Source organism: Squalius cephalus, assembly GCF_949319135.1.
Source record: "Squalius cephalus genome assembly, chromosome: 12".
Classification (NCBI taxonomy): Eukaryota; Metazoa; Chordata; class Actinopteri; order Cypriniformes; family Leuciscidae; genus Squalius; species Squalius cephalus.
In genome coordinates, this window is record NC_137133.1 from 6,729,171 (window position 1) to 6,746,765 (window position 17,595).

General features: G+C 36.5%; 1 protein-coding gene across 6 annotated transcripts in view; it reads left to right on the top strand.

Annotated features, from left to right (window-relative positions):
- Nucleotides 1-17,595, top strand: part of sipa1l1 (signal-induced proliferation-associated 1 like 1) — a 98,821-nt gene that overhangs the window by 54,743 nt on the left and 26,483 nt on the right. For all 6 annotated transcript variants that reach the window (XM_079887651.1, XM_079887649.1, XM_079887652.1 and 3 more), the window contains exons 2-5: nucleotides 13,187-14,923; nucleotides 15,417-15,547; nucleotides 16,313-16,501; nucleotides 17,396-17,570. In XM_079887651.1, the coding sequence (XP_079743777.1) occupies nucleotides 13,405-14,923; nucleotides 15,417-15,547; nucleotides 16,313-16,501; nucleotides 17,396-17,570 (2,014 nt within the window). In that variant the 5' untranslated portion in view covers nucleotides 13,187-13,404. The remainder of the gene's footprint in view (nucleotides 1-13,186; nucleotides 14,924-15,416; nucleotides 15,548-16,312; nucleotides 16,502-17,395; nucleotides 17,571-17,595) is intronic.

The window sequence follows — 17,595 nt, forward strand, 5'->3', positions numbered from 1 at the left end:
TCCGTGCAACATCCATTATTTGGACTTGGTTTGTATTTAAGCCGTCCGACGTAGACTGTGTGGGGTAACAGTTCGGTAAGTTAACACACGACTAATCCGTTCTACCACCTCAAATTCAATACGAAACATATCACTGAATACCAGCGCGCGCGTATTATTCCCAATATATCTTAGTGAGTGGTGTAGCACATAATCTCTTTTTATTAAAAGCGCCCGATTTTAAGAATCGTTGTTGTGTTTCTTTTTAACTGAAAAGACATCAGTTAGACAATATTCTAATTTTAAATTTGGGGTTTCATAAGCTCCAAGCCATAATAAACATTAGACCTACTTAAGTCTCTGCAGCTAGTGTACTTAAATTTGATTTATCTGCAAAATTATGTTGTATACTTACAGTTTTGCACAATATATGTTCTCAAAACTACATACACCCTTTCAAAAAAAAAAAAAAAAAAAAAAAAAACAGCAGTTGTTTAGCAGGGTCTGTGTAACCTGTTCTGAAATGGTTTTATTATAATATCGTTATCGCAAGAGGCTGCAATGTATATCACAATATGGATTTTAGGCCATATCGCCCATCCCTAATTGATAGCCTATAGTAGTTGATAATAACATAGGCCTACCTAATGTTGCCTACGGACGGTAACAGTACAGTAGTAACCTTTTACAGTCTATGAGCAGAACAGCTTTCTCAAGCAGTTTGTGATGCACTTTGGAAACAGGAGATGAGCCCCTGGTCTAATGCGCCACCTGGCTTGAGAAACCCGTTCTCAAAGACTTACTTTTATAGTCATTATTTGGGTAGCACACATACTCTGAATGCCTTCGGCAGAATTCAAATGAGCCATTTTAATCTAGATTAATCTAGATTAATTTCAAAATTAATCTAGATTAATCTAGATTAAAAAAATTAATCTATGCCCACCTCTAATATATATATATATATATATATATATATATACAGTATATATATATATATATATATATATATATATATATATATATATATATATATATATATATATATATATATACAGTATATATATATATATATATATATATATATATATATATATATATATATATATATATATATATATATATATATATATATATATATATACAGTATATATATATATATATATATATATATATATATATACAGTATATATATGTATATATTCAATGTAAATTGTGATAATTTTCCATTAAAGGGGGACAGTACTTGTAATTGTAATATGCATATATAAATATATTACAATACATGTTTACACAAAAATTGTTAACACACACACACAAGTACTGTCCCCCTTTAATTAACATACACATAAATTGTAAGAATATGACTAATAGTAAAAACTACTAATAAATAAACATTAGGCCTATGCTAAAGCTATCAAGTAACAGTCCCAAACTAGTTTTTGTTAATACAATGTTGGTATGAGCCACCACAATCAGTTATAAATATAAAAAATAACACAAAGTGAAAATGAAGTGGCATTTTGGGGTTAATATGGAAATGACAGTAACCATGGTGAATGCACAATACTAACAAGAACTGTTAATGAAACATGGAAACTGCTCCTGGTGAATAGAATGAAAGTCATCCCTGCATACAAATCTTTCTCAGCTAACACACGACGTACCAGTAACGTGATTTATTGGTATTTTACTTTTATTTCGTGACTTACTAATTTACAACGTAACGAAGTTGCATGCTCATAGTTTCCTTTGGACTTTATATACAGTGAAGCGATACACAACGCGCGCCGCCGCATAGTGTGCGCTACGAGCACAGTATAACGGCTGACAGGAAAGGAACGTCCGTTTTTCTGAGGTGAAATACTTTTTATTTCAGCGTACACTTACGTCACTGCCTGGTAGTTCCTATTGTGCTGGGTTTTCTCAAGTAGTCGTGATTCGCTTCTCATTGCCTAACATGCTCTAAACACACGCACGCAGAGTGGATTTTCTTTTGTAATCGTGGCTTTGAACGATTACGTAATCGTGGCATCCGTAATCGTAATCGCGATTAGAAATTCGATTAATTGTGCAGCCCTAGAAAATAATCAACAATAAATTTGATTATCGATTAGTCACGTCTGCGCCCTGTGCCCAGTCATGTCGCTTTACAGTAGTGAATAACACATTTTTATGGACAAAACACATATGAAAAATAGAGGAAAGGAAAGGTACATGATCCAAGTTGTCCTAAACATGAGAATGTTTTATATTTATAAGCGCTTCAAACTAAAGCATAAGTGTTTAGCACTGCTTGACCTGTTGTTCTTTGACAGATGTGTGTGCTGTTTAATGCCTCTGACACGTGTTTTCCTCAGCTCTTAACTTTATATCCTTATCTGTAAATGTAAGAAATTCCTACCGCGACTATTTCAATTTAGCATATTCCGACAAGAAGCACCTTGTTACATAGTTTAACGAACGAGCACCAGTGGGTGTATGCGCGTCAAACAGACAGTAGAATTAGAGACAGTAGAATTAGAGCACAATAATTCTGATTAATATACACATTTTGCTGAAATATTTTTTGTTAGAAATTAAGGTAATGTCATTATTACTGTGTTCAGAGTCAGGCGAGTGAATTTGTTCCTCATACCTCGTTCAAATTAACATTTTTGTGGTTTTGTTTATCATTTTTAATTTAGTCGTTTTAATTTCTCCTTAAAATAGTAAGCAATCAGTTGTTTTTCGATTAAGAATGTAGGCTAATGTTTGTATTTTAACCCTTTTTTAAATATTGTACAGCATAGCCTACATAGATACATTCACTATATTTGTTTTCATAGGCTCTATATTACACATTTGGTGCTTTTCCACTGCATGGTACGGCTCACTTTTGGGAGGTTTTCCACTGTGTACAGTACTTTTTTCTTAGTTCCACATCAGTTGAGGTTTTAAGCGAGCTGTACTGATAATAAAATGTGACTGCAGATCACTGATTGGTCAGAGAGTATCGTCACTACCAGCGACACGAGACGCCAAACCCACTAGATTTGAATGGTCAGCAACAGTCACCGCAGTATCAGTTGTTCGCACAACTTTTTAAAACTACTTACTTTAAACGACCGTCGCACGCAACTTGAAGAAAGAAATGGCTGTACTGGGTCAATAAATGAGGTGGCGGCGCAACTATAATGATCAGTCTATAATCCCATCCACTTTGAAGCGATACTAAGCGTCTCGAGCCGAGTCATACCACACAGTGGAAAAGCCCAATTGTTTGGAGGACAGTAAAAATATTTTTTTAATATATAATAATTGTTAGATTTTTCATCAGATTAATCGACAAAAATAATCGACAGATTAATTGATTATGAAAATAATCGTTAGTTGCAGCCCTAGATTATACTTTTGTTATAAAACATTATAAAGCTTTTGTAAAAATGTAAAAAAAAAAATCTGCTCTGGGACAGATTAGAAAGTGACGGGCTGCCGGAGTCTATGTAATTAATGGGAAACACTGCAGCTTATTTTCTCACTATTGTGGAGACCATGAGAACAGCTTCACCTGAAAGTTCATGCAAATCGATATACCACAAACATGATGTCCTCTGCACTACCGACATCTTTTATTTTCAGGGGATGTGGCCTTGTTTAGTTGAATGAAACCTTTTAAAACGGCCTTGCGTAGCTTTTTTATCTTTGTTTATTTATAGGTGATGGAGCTAGCTTTTGTTAAATAAAGTACTGGTAAATGTGTGTTTAGGGAATGTCAGTGAATTTCCTGATGTGAGCGGATAGAGCAGCTTTTCTATTTAGTCTCATTGGCATATTGTACGTTAGATTGAACACTTGTCATTTGTGTGTGAGAGAGAAACTTTTTTCCCTTTCCCTTTTTGGTTGTTCTGTCAATCATGTAATTTGACACAGGTTCTGTCAGTTTTCATTGATCTTTTGATAGAAAGATCCTATTAGATGGGTCCAATCACATATTTCTTGCTCACTGAGAAATTTGAGACCATTGAAATGGACCAAGAACAAACCTCCATCACACTATGTATATTAATAATAAATCATATCAGTGCATCAGAAATCTTGTTGTGTCTATAGTGGAGCTTCCAATTTGCTTGTAAAAATCAAAATCAGCCACTTGATCGGTGCATAAACTGATGTGTAGTTAGCCGCATGAAAAATATAGTAACCAACTTAGGGCTGCATGAGAGAGAGAAAATTGGGGAAAAAATTGTAATTGTGAGAAGAAAAATAAATAAATTCTGTGATACATATTGTGATATGAAAAACAATTTAACCAGATGATTTGAATAGCTCTTATTTGTAAAGAATTAATCATTCTAGAATAATTGGGGTGATTATTGTAGGAGAGTGCACATTTATTATTTATTATCAAAATCATAAACAAATTATAAGTATATATAAATACAACAGAACAAAGATTTACCTGAAAAACAAAGCACTGCTTATTTCATTTGTATCTATGTTAACTATTCAGGTACATGCATTAAATAATCAAATGTAAAATAACTGCATAGTCTTCACTGTATAAAATAAATATAAATTAATATAATCAGTTAATACAATTTATTTTTGTTAAAGCTACAAAAGGGATTTTCTCTTTCTCCTTTGTTTGATTAACATTGGTGACACAGACAGCTGAGGGTATAATGGGCTGATGTCACTTTAAGACGAATACACAGACCCAATATAATCATATAATCATCATGCATCCATTTTCTTGTTTAAAACACATAACCGACAATGTTTACGAGGATACTCTCCTAAATGGGCATTTTGACTTATATTGATATTTTTTTAATGTGTATATAAAATATAAAAAATTTATATTTATTTTAATCAATATTTAATAAATTATAAATAAATATGTAAAATTTTAAATACATTTAAAAAATCTTTAAAATAAAACACGCTTTAGCCTACTTTAGATGGCAATTTCTTGAATCTGCAACCCTATAACAGAATTTTTCACAAGTAAATTAATTGTTTACAAATATATATTTGAATAAAAAGGAAGTAAACACTGTAGCAGGGCACTCAGCAATCTGGTAATTTCCTGTGCACTGGTAATCATATTATTTCAAATAAAGTCAAGGTAACACTAATTTTACATACAGCACACAGTGAAAACGATATGAATATGATACAGTGGGCAACTGGATATAGCACAGCATATTTTAAAATCAAGGATTTAAAGTTTTTCGATTGCGTCTCCAGTGAAGCTGAACTCCCCTGTCCGCACTCACTTCGCACGGACCGACCGTCACGCACAGTAACACGTTCATGCTAGCTACAAGTGCACACTTAAGATCTCACAGCTTGATTCGATTAAATGTGCAAGGTTTGTGAAATTAAATGTTAATTAGATGTTCAGAGATTTGTTAAAATAAGTATTTGCTGAATGTTGACGGTAAATGAGAAAGTATTATAGCCTAATTGTTTGCCTCTCTGTTACTAATAATATTAAAGCAAACGCTTTACTTTTTCACATACCGTTTACTTTCTTTGTTTTAACAGTTTGGTCGATCACTAATTCTGCGGCACATTAAATGATGAAATAAATCAAAGATGGCCCAAAATATTTTCAATGCAGGAAAAACCTTGATATGGTGATATTTAAATATGTCATGAATAATTTCAGGCCATTTTCCCATTGATTTTTCTCTTTGGTTTTATCAGTGTCCGGAGCTTACGCATAACTCAGGCTTTCTCACACATACCGCAGAGGTAAGCTCCATCAATGGGTGTTATTGATTTTTACCCAAGAGCCTCAGCGGAGTGTGAGCTTGTCATGTGTATGGCTGAAGAAGCAATCACCAATGAAGAAGCAACGAGTGTTTGTGTACGTATGATCACAGCTGTTCAGAAAGATTAGCAGCGAGCTCTGCTTTGCATTCTTCCTGTCGTTCCTGGTTGATGATTCATGTTCTGATGGCTCAATCACGCAGACAGAGGAGAGAAAATCTGCTGGCTTTTTAAATCTCAGATGCTTGCATCACAGGTGAAATGAAATGGCTTCGCCGCCTCAAAGATTAGTCTAAACCGGTATGCTTGTAGCTAGATGCTGCTCGCCTCTGATGCATTGCTGCTGTTGAATTTAAAGTTTTGATATAACATTTGTTGAAATATAGATTTTTCATGGTTACCATACCGCACCAACACATTACCTGAACCAGAAAACTGTGCTTAAGAAACATAATCTTTTATTTATTGGTTTGTTTGTTTGTTTAATTATTTGCTAGTTTTCCAGTTTTCATTGAGCATAAACAGCAAATTATATCATACTGAGCTGCTTTAAAATTTCAAGCTGCTTTTTTTACACCACAGGCTCAGCAATAAGGATTTTTCTGCTGACCCAGTCAGGCTAGTATATATCAGAATGATAATCATGCTCTCATTCATATCTTTCCTGTATTGAGAAACAAAAATGTATTGACAAAGAAACATGTACAGACAGATTCTGAGGAAGGGAGGATGCGAGGAAAAAGAGGAAAAGGAAGGCAAGAAAAAATATGGTGGGTGCGTGGGAGACCACATCAACCTCAGTCTGCTGTGTGGTTCCTCTTTAATGGATAAACACTGTCTTCCATGGTTGATGGGTGAAAAATGAGGGGTTTTATCATCAACCACCAGGCAGCACAAACCTGTGTCTTTCAGTTCATATGTCTGCCATTAAATATTGTGTTAATGCGGAATTATGTTGTTGCTCATGACTTTCTTTGCCCACACACAATCGAAGCCTTTAAATGTAGTCACTCAGAAAGGAAAGAGTACCTTCTGCGTGGCAAAGAAATCAGTTTTGCCATTTTGTTTTGCTATTTTAAATCTGGTTATGTGTTTCCAGCTGTACATCAAAACAGAAGTATGATCCTCCTTAACTCATAATTTAAGGTGCACCATAGGTTGCCATTGAGAGGGTAGCATTTGGCAAAAAAAATGTACGAGTGAGTGTAAAGGAAGAGGCTTTTGTCTGTCTTGGAATAGTCAAAAATGCTCTTATGTTGTTTTTGGATGTGGCCCTGTACTTGGGAAATGTTAATGTGTTAAACTGATGGCAATTATGATTATTTGTATTGGTCACTTGCCATTCAAAGCGATTTTGCAGTACATCAGTTACAGGGACCGTCTCTGTGGTGCTACTTTGGGTAGTATCCTGTATTTTGTTTAAAGGGTTAGTTCACCCAAAAATGAAAATTCTGCCATTAATTACTCACCCTCATGTCGTTCCAAACCCGAAAGACCTTTGTTCATCTTAGGCTGCTGTCACTTTAAAACCTAATGCACTGATACACATGCTATTTCTTTCCCAGGTTGTTTACATTCTTGAGACATAACCAACTGTATTTATTTAATTTTTTGACAGTTTAAGCGCAATAAGACATGAAAGTGAACTATCCATGCTGTCTGACAGCTAACTTTCTGTGTGTGCGTTTCGGGTGTGTGGGCTTAGAAAAACACTAATCAAAAGTTTAAACTGGCAAGGATTTAAAACGCATGCACATAATAACCTTTTGTGATAATAAATTGCATAACCCAGATAGAGATGAGGATGATGATGATAAAAATAATAATCAGAAACATTAACTGCAACTGCAACACAATACAACAATCTCTTTGTAAATGCAGATCGTGGAGACATTTTAATGGTTCACGATCTAATATAATCATATGTGACTCTAGACCACAAAACCAGTCACATGTTGCACGGGTATATTTGTGGCAATAAAAAAAAATATTTTTCTTTTATGCCAAAAATCATTAGGATATTAAGTAAAGAACATGTTCAATGAAGATATTTTGTAAATTACCTACAGTAAATATATAAAACATTTATTTTTGTGAGTGAATGCAGCACAATTGCGAACATAAATGGACAACTTTAAAGGCGATTTTCTCAATGTTTTTGATTTTTTTTTTGCACCCTCAGATTCCAGATTTTCATATAGTTATATCTCGACCAAATTTGTCATATCCTAACAAATCATACATTAATGGAAAGCTTATTTATTCAGCTTTCAGATTATGTATACATCTCAATTTCAGAAAATAGACCCATGTGACTGGTTTTGTGGTCCAGGGTCACATATCGCACACCTAAATTCACATGTTCCATTTCCAACAATTGATTTTTAGGTTTTTGTCTGTTTATTTATTTATTTATTTATTTATTTATTATAATTTAGTATTTGTCTGTCAGTTAGTCAGTAGTTTTCTGATTTATATCAAATTTTGTAAAAAAATGTAATTGGGCCACACTACCGTGGTATAAAAGTTATAACAGGTATAGTCTGTACCACATTTCATATACTGTCATGGTGTGCCCAGCCTTACTTTGATATGAAGTACACTTGCAAGAGCAAAGGAATGAGATGGTTTCTCTTTTGTCTGTTACTGCAACAACCACATCATTCACATTCTCTCTAGTTTAAAGCTCTACAAGGTTCAAATAACAGGACACGGCAGTAAGTAAGAAACTCAGGTTGCTATTGATATCGATGAAGTTATTTATCAAAGTAGAGATGAAGACATGTTGTCCGCCTCCCAATGGTCCCCTTTGCACACTCTCCTCTCTGGAATGAGGTGAGTCACATGCTGAAGCTTTAATCATCCTCCTGTAAGGCCACAGCTGTGTGTGAAGGGGTGGTCTGAGCCAAGCGCTCTCATGTCTCAGTCTCAACCTAATCCTCACACCTCACACAACAGGTGATGTCTTACCTCGACCAGAAGGTGTGACTCAAAAATGGGCCATGTTATCAGCAAGCCAAGCCAAGGCAATGTGCGTGTGACAGGGTGAGAGAAAAAGTGTCCTTTTTTACGGTTACTCTATTTCACAGTACGGCAGAGAATACGATTAGTTTTAGAGCCATATGAAAGCTGTATTATTTTTTTCCCTAAATTCTGTGTTTTCTGTTTAACTTTTTTCTGAATTCTGTTTGAATGGTTAAATTGTAATAATCAAAAAGGATGTAAAGTAAATCAATTGAATTCATAAAACTTTAACAGTTTATCAAACATGTATCAATAATAAATATATTATGAAATGTTTCAGTTTTTAAAAAAGTATGTTGTTTACGATTGTAATCAAATGAATGTGTAAAACTTAAAAAATGTAATTAATCAATTCTTTAAATTTTTTGGGAAAAAAAAAGTGATGCCATTGATTTGCTGTTTGAATTAAAACATTAATAGTAAAGTATTTTAGTTATAATTTTTTTCTTCAAATGAAACCAAAATTTTATCTTGGTTTGGTTGTAATCAAGAGATTTCAGTTTCTGTGTTTCTTTAACAATAGTTTTTTATGAAAAGAAATGGTGACATGCTCGATGAAGTTTGAAGATGAAGTTTATGTGGATTGTCTTGGTATAGTGAGACAGCAGCACACGCTGAAAACAGCATCACATGCTTGAGTGTGTGGGTGTAGTAGACAAAACTGCGTCACTCATTCACACACAAGCAGAACAAGCAGATTTCTTATTTAAATAGCAGTCTTTTTGTAGTTTGATATTGATATTGCGATTTAATTAAGTGTACATCACTTAAATTTTTGCCATTTCTTGTTAAACAATAAATTCCTTTTTTATGACTGGACTCCACTATTCCCTATGTGTTCTGCATTGCAGAAATCATAGGGCCCTATAGTTGTACTGGTTTTGCACTAGGTCTTGAATGAATAAAAAAAGAAAAAAAAAGAAAAGGAATGTGCTCTTTCAGAGGTCCAAAAAAGTCTTCTCAAAAATACCCACTTCTCTGCAGTTTTGTTGAGATTGTGTGGAGGATGTTGTTTGCCTAAAAGCGGTTGTCCTTTCGTCTGAAAGGCTGCAATTATATGAATTGTTCTTGTGTGTTCAACACTATTGTTTTTCTTCCTTGGTTTTACAGAAAGATTTCAGTGAGTTCAGCCCAGTACTGCGTTTCCTTTAAGCCTCCAGACGTTCTTTATTCCTTCCTTGTGGTTGGAAAGCCTGCCTTTTTTTTTATGACAGCCATCACATTTTTGGGACTTACTCCTTTGCTTTATCAATAAATCTTGAGTATTTTTTTGTTATTTTTTTGTTAAAGGAGTCGAATAATGAGGATAAAAAAACAACAACGATGTACTGTGAAAACATTTTAGAGCTAGAAACTTCCTTCCCAGCCCAAAATGTCTCATTCCTCTACTTTGTGACGTCACACAGACGAATGCATCAACATGATGGTTGATAACGTTACACGTTAATGATGCCAATTGGTTTATCAGAAACTTGACCCACCCAGTCACAGTGAGGTAATGAGGAGAAAGCTATGTGGTGTCTATTCATTTCAGTCTGGCTAACTGTTTATGCACCACATTCCAGGAGATTGTTATACTGTATGAATCTGTCATGGTGATGCAGGCTTTCCAAAGAGGATGCTATTGAAGTATAGGGATTTAAAATTATATTTGAACTGACAGTAAACTTGCGGCCTGTGTCTTAGTGGAGAAAAGCGCAATTGCTCGTTTCACATGTGAAGCGAGCCTTTCTTAAAGGCACAGCTGCAAAAACAGATTAATTCTAGGAATCACAGAGAGGGTGAATTTTGTTCCCACAGTGTTCTTTTAAATATCAGCCTTTTTCTTTTTTAAGCTGTCTTTTTGTATGAAGGTTTGTAGCTCTGTGTGTATTTTAAAGCAGAACCTTTCAGCTATTTTATTTATTATTCATAGCTTATTCAGCCCACTTTTACACATGATTGTTGCAGTTGTTCTCATTTGAACATTTGTTTTCACCCCGACAGAATGTTTTCTTCCGGTTCCCAGCTTAAGCTAACGCACCTGATTCAATTTGTCAAGTGCAAAGCAATTAGTGTAGTGATTAAAGCTGGGGTGTTAGTTTAAGCTTGGATTGAGATGATTCTCTTAAGGGTGCGTCAGGATACAAGTTGAGAACGACTTGAACTGTAAATGTTACATAGATCATTAAATAGTTACTATAGGTAGCAGATTTTATGTTAATATTATGTACAATACCGTTCAAAAGTTTGGGGTCAGTAAGATATATATTTATTTAATACTTGATACTTAATTCAAAAATATCTTACCAACACCAAACTTTTAAATGGTAAGGAAAATTATTATATTAAATATGATTTTATATGGTGTGTAAAAGCTATGTTTTTTTCTATTACTATCTCCTTCTGTATAGAAAGACTTGTGCTATAAAAGGTCACATTTTGTCTGAGATTTGTTCTCAGAGTTAAAGTTCTCATTGCCGTGTTAGTCAAATCTGCCCTGCTCACAGGCTCTCGTCACAGGTATCTGTCTCATTAACTGGCTACATGGGATCTGTCAGCCCGTGCTGCCCCCATCTGTCATACTTTGGGCTATAATTTGGCAGCTGTGTATGACTAAGCCTCAGAGTTCCTCTCAGCCTTACAGAAGCACCTGTGCTGCAACCTCCAAAATTTATTACAGCAACATTTCTGAGTGAGAGCAGACGGGAGAGGAAGAGCACTCTCTCAAATATTGGAAATACCCATGACCTCATCTGCAGTCCGTGCAAGTGTGTGTTGGGGTTAGTGTGCCGCCACACCCGGCTCTCCACACGCCCCTTCCAGCCATCCGGAGGTCTCACCGGCAGGAAGATTATCTCATATTTTCATCAGCACATACACATACAGTAGTCTAGCACTACACTACAAATGTGATTCATAAACTCAAAACGTCAAGTGATTCAGTAGGATTTGTCTATTGTTCCAGTCTGCCACCTTATTTGGGAAGAGATTTATTTGTATTTATTTATTTTTATTATAAAATATCACTGTAGTAATAATACTTACTGCTGTCCTTACGCTACATGCTGTCATTAAACAGAACGTTTGGTCGTTTTGCCCTTATTGTAATGAGAATAATATTTTGCTTTCACATTCCAAGTGGTTTTTTTTTTTTCAGTTGGTATTTTTAAACTCTGTACGTTTATAGTATGAATATTTTACACAATGTTTCTACGTTGTGGGTTGTTTTCCCAGGGTTGTTCTCCTGTGGTGCTTGCGGCATATTATGTAGGTAAATGTAGTCATTGGGCTTCAGCTCTCTCATTAAGGATAACCCAGCAGCACCGCTGCTCTGCACCACAAAAGTCGGCAGGCGGTTGCCAGGAAACCGAGGAAACTGACATTTCAGAGCTTCTCCTGTCATATGGGAACAATGTTCATCTGTAGTGCATTATAATTTAGGCGATGAGGCCTTATACGCAGTGCCACCTGCTGTATTTATATTTAACCTGTGTAACTATCAGCCCAGGTCTGATTTTGGGTTTAATAATTGGTAATCTTAAAGCTTAAAGGTTAAAGCTCACTTTGTAAGTGTGTCAAGTGTTTCCTTAGATAGAACCACTCGAAAATGATGCAAGCCTTATATAGTGTGAAATTGAATTGTCATTTTCATGGCAACTTGAAATAATAAAAAAAAGGATACTTTTTCTAGTGTTACCAGGATTGTTCTTTTGGGCAAGTAGCAGATAATATGTTCGACTTTAAGATGTTGAATTGCTTCTGATCATCTCTGCTTACTGCTTCGTTGCATCATACTCAAAATCATCCTGCTGATATCTAGTCATTCAATTTGGTCTGTGATTGTAGCCGTGCAGTGTTTTGCCTCTCCACAACGGTAGTGGCATTGTTCATGTGGTGTAATCTGCCCTTTGGCACAGCCAAGTTTATGAACAGTGTTGTAGTTAAAGACCTGCAACACTGAACTCAGACTGAAATCTTTTCATTAATTGTTTATTTTTATCAAAAAAGTAAAATAAAAATAAAAACAGAGATGGGAAGATATATCTGAATTTCTTCAGAAAGAACATGCATATGTTTTTCCTTATGAAGATTTCAGAACAATTTTCAAATGCATGTAAAATAACATCCTTTTTTCCTTTTTTTCAAATCACTCAAGATTAAGACACTTGGTATTTTTTAAGTATTAAAAGTATAAGTATTGCCATTGTGTTTCATTACCATGATGGCTGGGTGTGCTGTTTATGGTTGTTGGCAACTTAAAGGGTTTCCCCTTTGTGCCCTCCGTGGCCCCTCTATTTACCTCAGTAATTTTAATTAATTAATTAATTAATTTATTTATTTTATTTATTTATTTATTTATTTATTATTATTTATTTTAATTATCAAGATAGCAGTCCAAATTGTTGGATTCTTATACTGTCCCCATTTTTCTCTGTTTCAGTTCTACATAAAGGGATGAGAGGAGGAAGGTCTGATCACATAATGGTCACCACACATGCCTAATTCAGGGTCACTTTAAAGTTCACTTTCATCCCGCTATTATCTGTCCTCCATTCTCTGGCCTCTCCAGCTGAGTGGCTGCCCATGTTCCCTAAGCTTCGTTAATTCAGCTACTCTGCGGGCATGCTCCAGTGCTGAGCTCCGCCACTTAGCCGTACCATGACCAGTCTAAAGCGTTCACAGACCGAACGCTCTGTGGGCGGCTCTGTTCCCGCCACAGATGAGTTTTATACTCGGCGTCTGCGCTTGCCCAATGGAGGTGCTCCTCCCCCTCGGAGTGAGAGCACGCACTTGACTGGCACACCCGGAGTTCCCAAAATGGGCGTTCGAGCACGGGTTGCTGACTGGCCCCCCAGAAAAGATGGCGGCAGTGGAGGAAGTGGAGGAAGTGGAGGAAGTGGTGGAAGTGGTGGAGGGGGAGGAAATGGTGGTGGGGTGTGGCACATCACGGTGGAGACGGATTCCCCTTCCACCACCACAGGAAGCGCCCAGAGTAACTTGTCAAGCAAGCTCGGCCACCTGATCAGCCCTCAGGACTCATCTATGCTGCGTAACATTCACAACACGCTGAAGAACAAGATGCATAGTAAAGGCAAAGACAATCGCTTCCTCTCACCCGATGGCTATCTCGGGTCACCCCGCAAGGGCATGCGACGTATACGGCAGCGCAGCAACAGCGACATCACCATTAGTGAACTGGACGGCGATGGAGGTGAGGGCTGGTCTTTTTCAGGATGGACACCAATGCATCGAGAGTACGGCAGTACCTCATCTATCGACAAGCACGGCGTGTCTGGCGAAAGCTTCTTCGATATGCTCAAAGGCTACCAGACAGACGCTCCGGACCAGCGCAGCCCTGCCCCTGAAAAGTTAAGCGAGTTACTTACAGTAGCCCATAAACAAACTGCCCTTGACTTGCCTGACGGACCTCTTGGGCCTCTTCGCGGCAGTCCCGCCAGTCGTCTGAAAGAAAGAGAAAAACACATGAAGAGGCGTTCAAAGTCGGAGACAGGTGGCGAGTCCATATTCCGCAAGCTGCGTAGCGTCAAAGCCGAAGGAGATTCATCACGTGCAGGTTCTGACGCTGAGGATGGAAAGTCTGACGATATGGGTCCCCCTCCCAAACCATGGGTCTGCCAGAAAGGTTTTGCACACTTTGATGTCCAGAGTATTCAGTTTGACCTGAACGAGGCCGTGCAGAGTCGGCAAAGTGCTGTAAAGCGGAAGAACACCACCACTGGTGCCTCTGCTGCAGCCGCGGCCTCTGCCTCCAACACGTCATCCCTCTCATCTACCCAAAGCGGGGCTTACAGCTCCCCTTGCGGCAGCCAGGAAGAGCTCAACATGAAGGATGGGCCTTCTCTTGACTCTGGTGATGACAAGAGCAATGATTTGGTTCTCAGCTGCCCGTGTTTCCGGAACGAAATTGGAGGTGAAGGAGAGAGGAACATCAGCCCTTCGAAGCAAGGTAGTATCGGCAGTGGTGCCTCCAGCTCTTCAAGAGATGAAGAAGGATCCCCTGAAAGAGCTCCCAACACACATTTCAGCAATGCAGGGGTGGCTGTTCTTGAATCCCCCAAGGATGGCAAAAGTCTCCACCATGATCGTGGAAAGAGCAACATAGTTGAACATGTGGACTTGGGTGCATATTATTACAGGAAGTACTTTTACTTGAGAGGTGAGTGCTACCCTTGATGTACTGGTAAGATTTATGTGCTGATAGTCAACAGTTCAGGCAGTTTGATGTAGTAGCAATAATAATAATCTTTATTTTATAGAGCACCTTTAAAAAAGCGCTGTACACAAAATAAGCAGTGCATAGCACAATAAATAAAAATAAAAGTAAACAAGTTAATACAAAAGCAAAAGGAATCTACCTCAGACGGGTGTCCACATATTCTGCTAGATGAAGCATCCAAATGATTTGTGAAACCTAACACTTCCTGATTTCTTTTCATTTCATATTGAATTACATTCATTTTGAATTATCGCATTGAATTATTGAATCTATTGATGCCCTAATTAAATCATTCATTCAACTGTTGCTATTTATTATCGGACCCTAATGCAAATTTTGTGTTTATTGATAATAATTAGTTATTGCACTTGATTATATTGCGGCTGTTTTTTAAATGAATGAATCATTCATTGAAAAAAATTTAAATCCTCAGAGCACTGGAACTACTTGGGTGTTGATGAGACACTGGGACCTGTAGCTGTCAGCATTCGTCGGGAAAAACTGGAGGATCACAAAGAGCATGGCCAGCAATACAACTACAGAATCATCTTCAGAACCAGCGAGGTGAGCGCTCATTCACACCACCAAATACAATGACATATATAGTTGTAGCGTCTGAATCAAACCTTGTGCCTGCACAGAGAGAGTTAATTCAAAGCAGTTAGCAGTGAGTGAGATCCAGGTCTGACGCCCACTGCTATCTTATATAACATGCTTAGAGGCGAGTTCTCTCTGCTAGTGCACGGCATAGATCACTCTGTGCCCTGACTGGCTTGTCACCATACTGCTTCTCACCATACTGCTTCTCAATCACACCGCTTTTGACAGCAGCTTGGATGAAGGTTAGACCATCTCTCTAATTATAACAAAAAAAAAAGGCTCTTTACATGTGACCTCTGCCTTTGGCATCATTTATAGCAACCGCTTATGATTCACATGCATTCTGATGGGCCTTAATAGCTTTGTGACTAAGGTGACGCATAGCCCAACATGGCAATCTTTCCACTGCTATTTTGAGAATGGCAGGTGGGCAGACGTGGGTTAGCTTAGTATAAAACTTTTGTTCCACTCATAACGGCACCTTTTCAGGTGTTTGAGATCTCTGAATCATAATGAGCAGGTACTAAAAGACAATAGTATGTTGGAATCTGCAGTACCAAGTACTAATTTTCTCTGAACATCTCTACATACCAATATTTAACACCCACCTATTGAGTCTCACCTGTAATTTACAAATGTATACTGATGCTGTATATGTATTCCCAAACATGTCTGAATCAATAATTCAAATACATTTCTCTGTCATATTTTTAACTTTTCTACCTATAGTTAACAACCTTACGGGGCTCAATTTTGGAAGATGCTGTGCCCTCCACCTCCAAGCATGGCTTAGCTCGAGGCTTGCCTCTAAAGGAGGTGCTGGATTACCTCGTACCTGAGCTCAATGCTCATTGCCTCCGACTTGCTCTCAACACGCCGAAGGTCACAGAGCAGCTGATGAAACTGGATGAGCAGGGGGTATTATGATCCTACATTCAACTCATTTCTTTAATTTTACTATAATAATGGTAATGCCTACAAGTGAAGAATCAGATCCTTGTTTTCACTGTTTCCACTGCACCTAAAAAAAAAAACAAAAAAAAACAATATATATATATATATATATATATATATATATATATATATATATATATATATATATATATATATATATATATATAGGCCTATATAATATATATACACACACACACACACACATACAAAGGAGGTTTATATATAATGAAAAAATATTCTTTATGGCTTTAAATACTTAATAAAATATACAATGTGTCAAAAAAATACAGAGAGTAATTATCAAGAAATATTAAAAAAAAGTAATTATGATATGCTGATTAATAAATCACCATTGATCTGTAATTTTTACTATATATATTGATTTCTTGCTGCCATATTTATGTTGTTATTCATAATAAAATAATTCAAAATATAATCATATTATACGTATTTAATATGTATACATTTGTATTTATAATATTTCTATTTATTTATGATTTATTTGCATCCTCTTCTGGCATAAAACCAAATTCAAAATTAAAAGGTTCCTTTATGAATAAACTATATTATATTGAAATAAAATCAAAAGTTTGTATATGCAATAAAAACATTCTAAACTTTCAATAGACAGTCTAGATTCTGACTGTTATTTCACATATCAAGCTTTAAAGAGTTAAATGCTTTGTTGTGCTATTGTGTTATAAATATACTTTTTAAACATTTTTTAAAGCATTTTTATAATAATTAATTGTATTTAATTTGCACATTAAATTGGCTGCCCAAATAACAGAAAAGATTTACTCTCGTTACTCCTGTTTTTCATGGGTTGATGGTCTTTCTTTGCTATCTCTTGTGCAGCTCAGTTTTCAGTTGAAAGTGGGAATCATGTACTGTCAAGCCGGCCAGAGCAGCGAGGAGGAGATGTACAATAATGAGGCAGCAGGTCCCGCCCTAGAAGAGTTCCTGCAGTTGCTGGGAGAAAGGGTGCGCCTTAAGGGTTTTTCCAAGTACCGTGCCCAACTGGACACTAAAAGTGAGTCTTATCTTGAAGGTTTGTT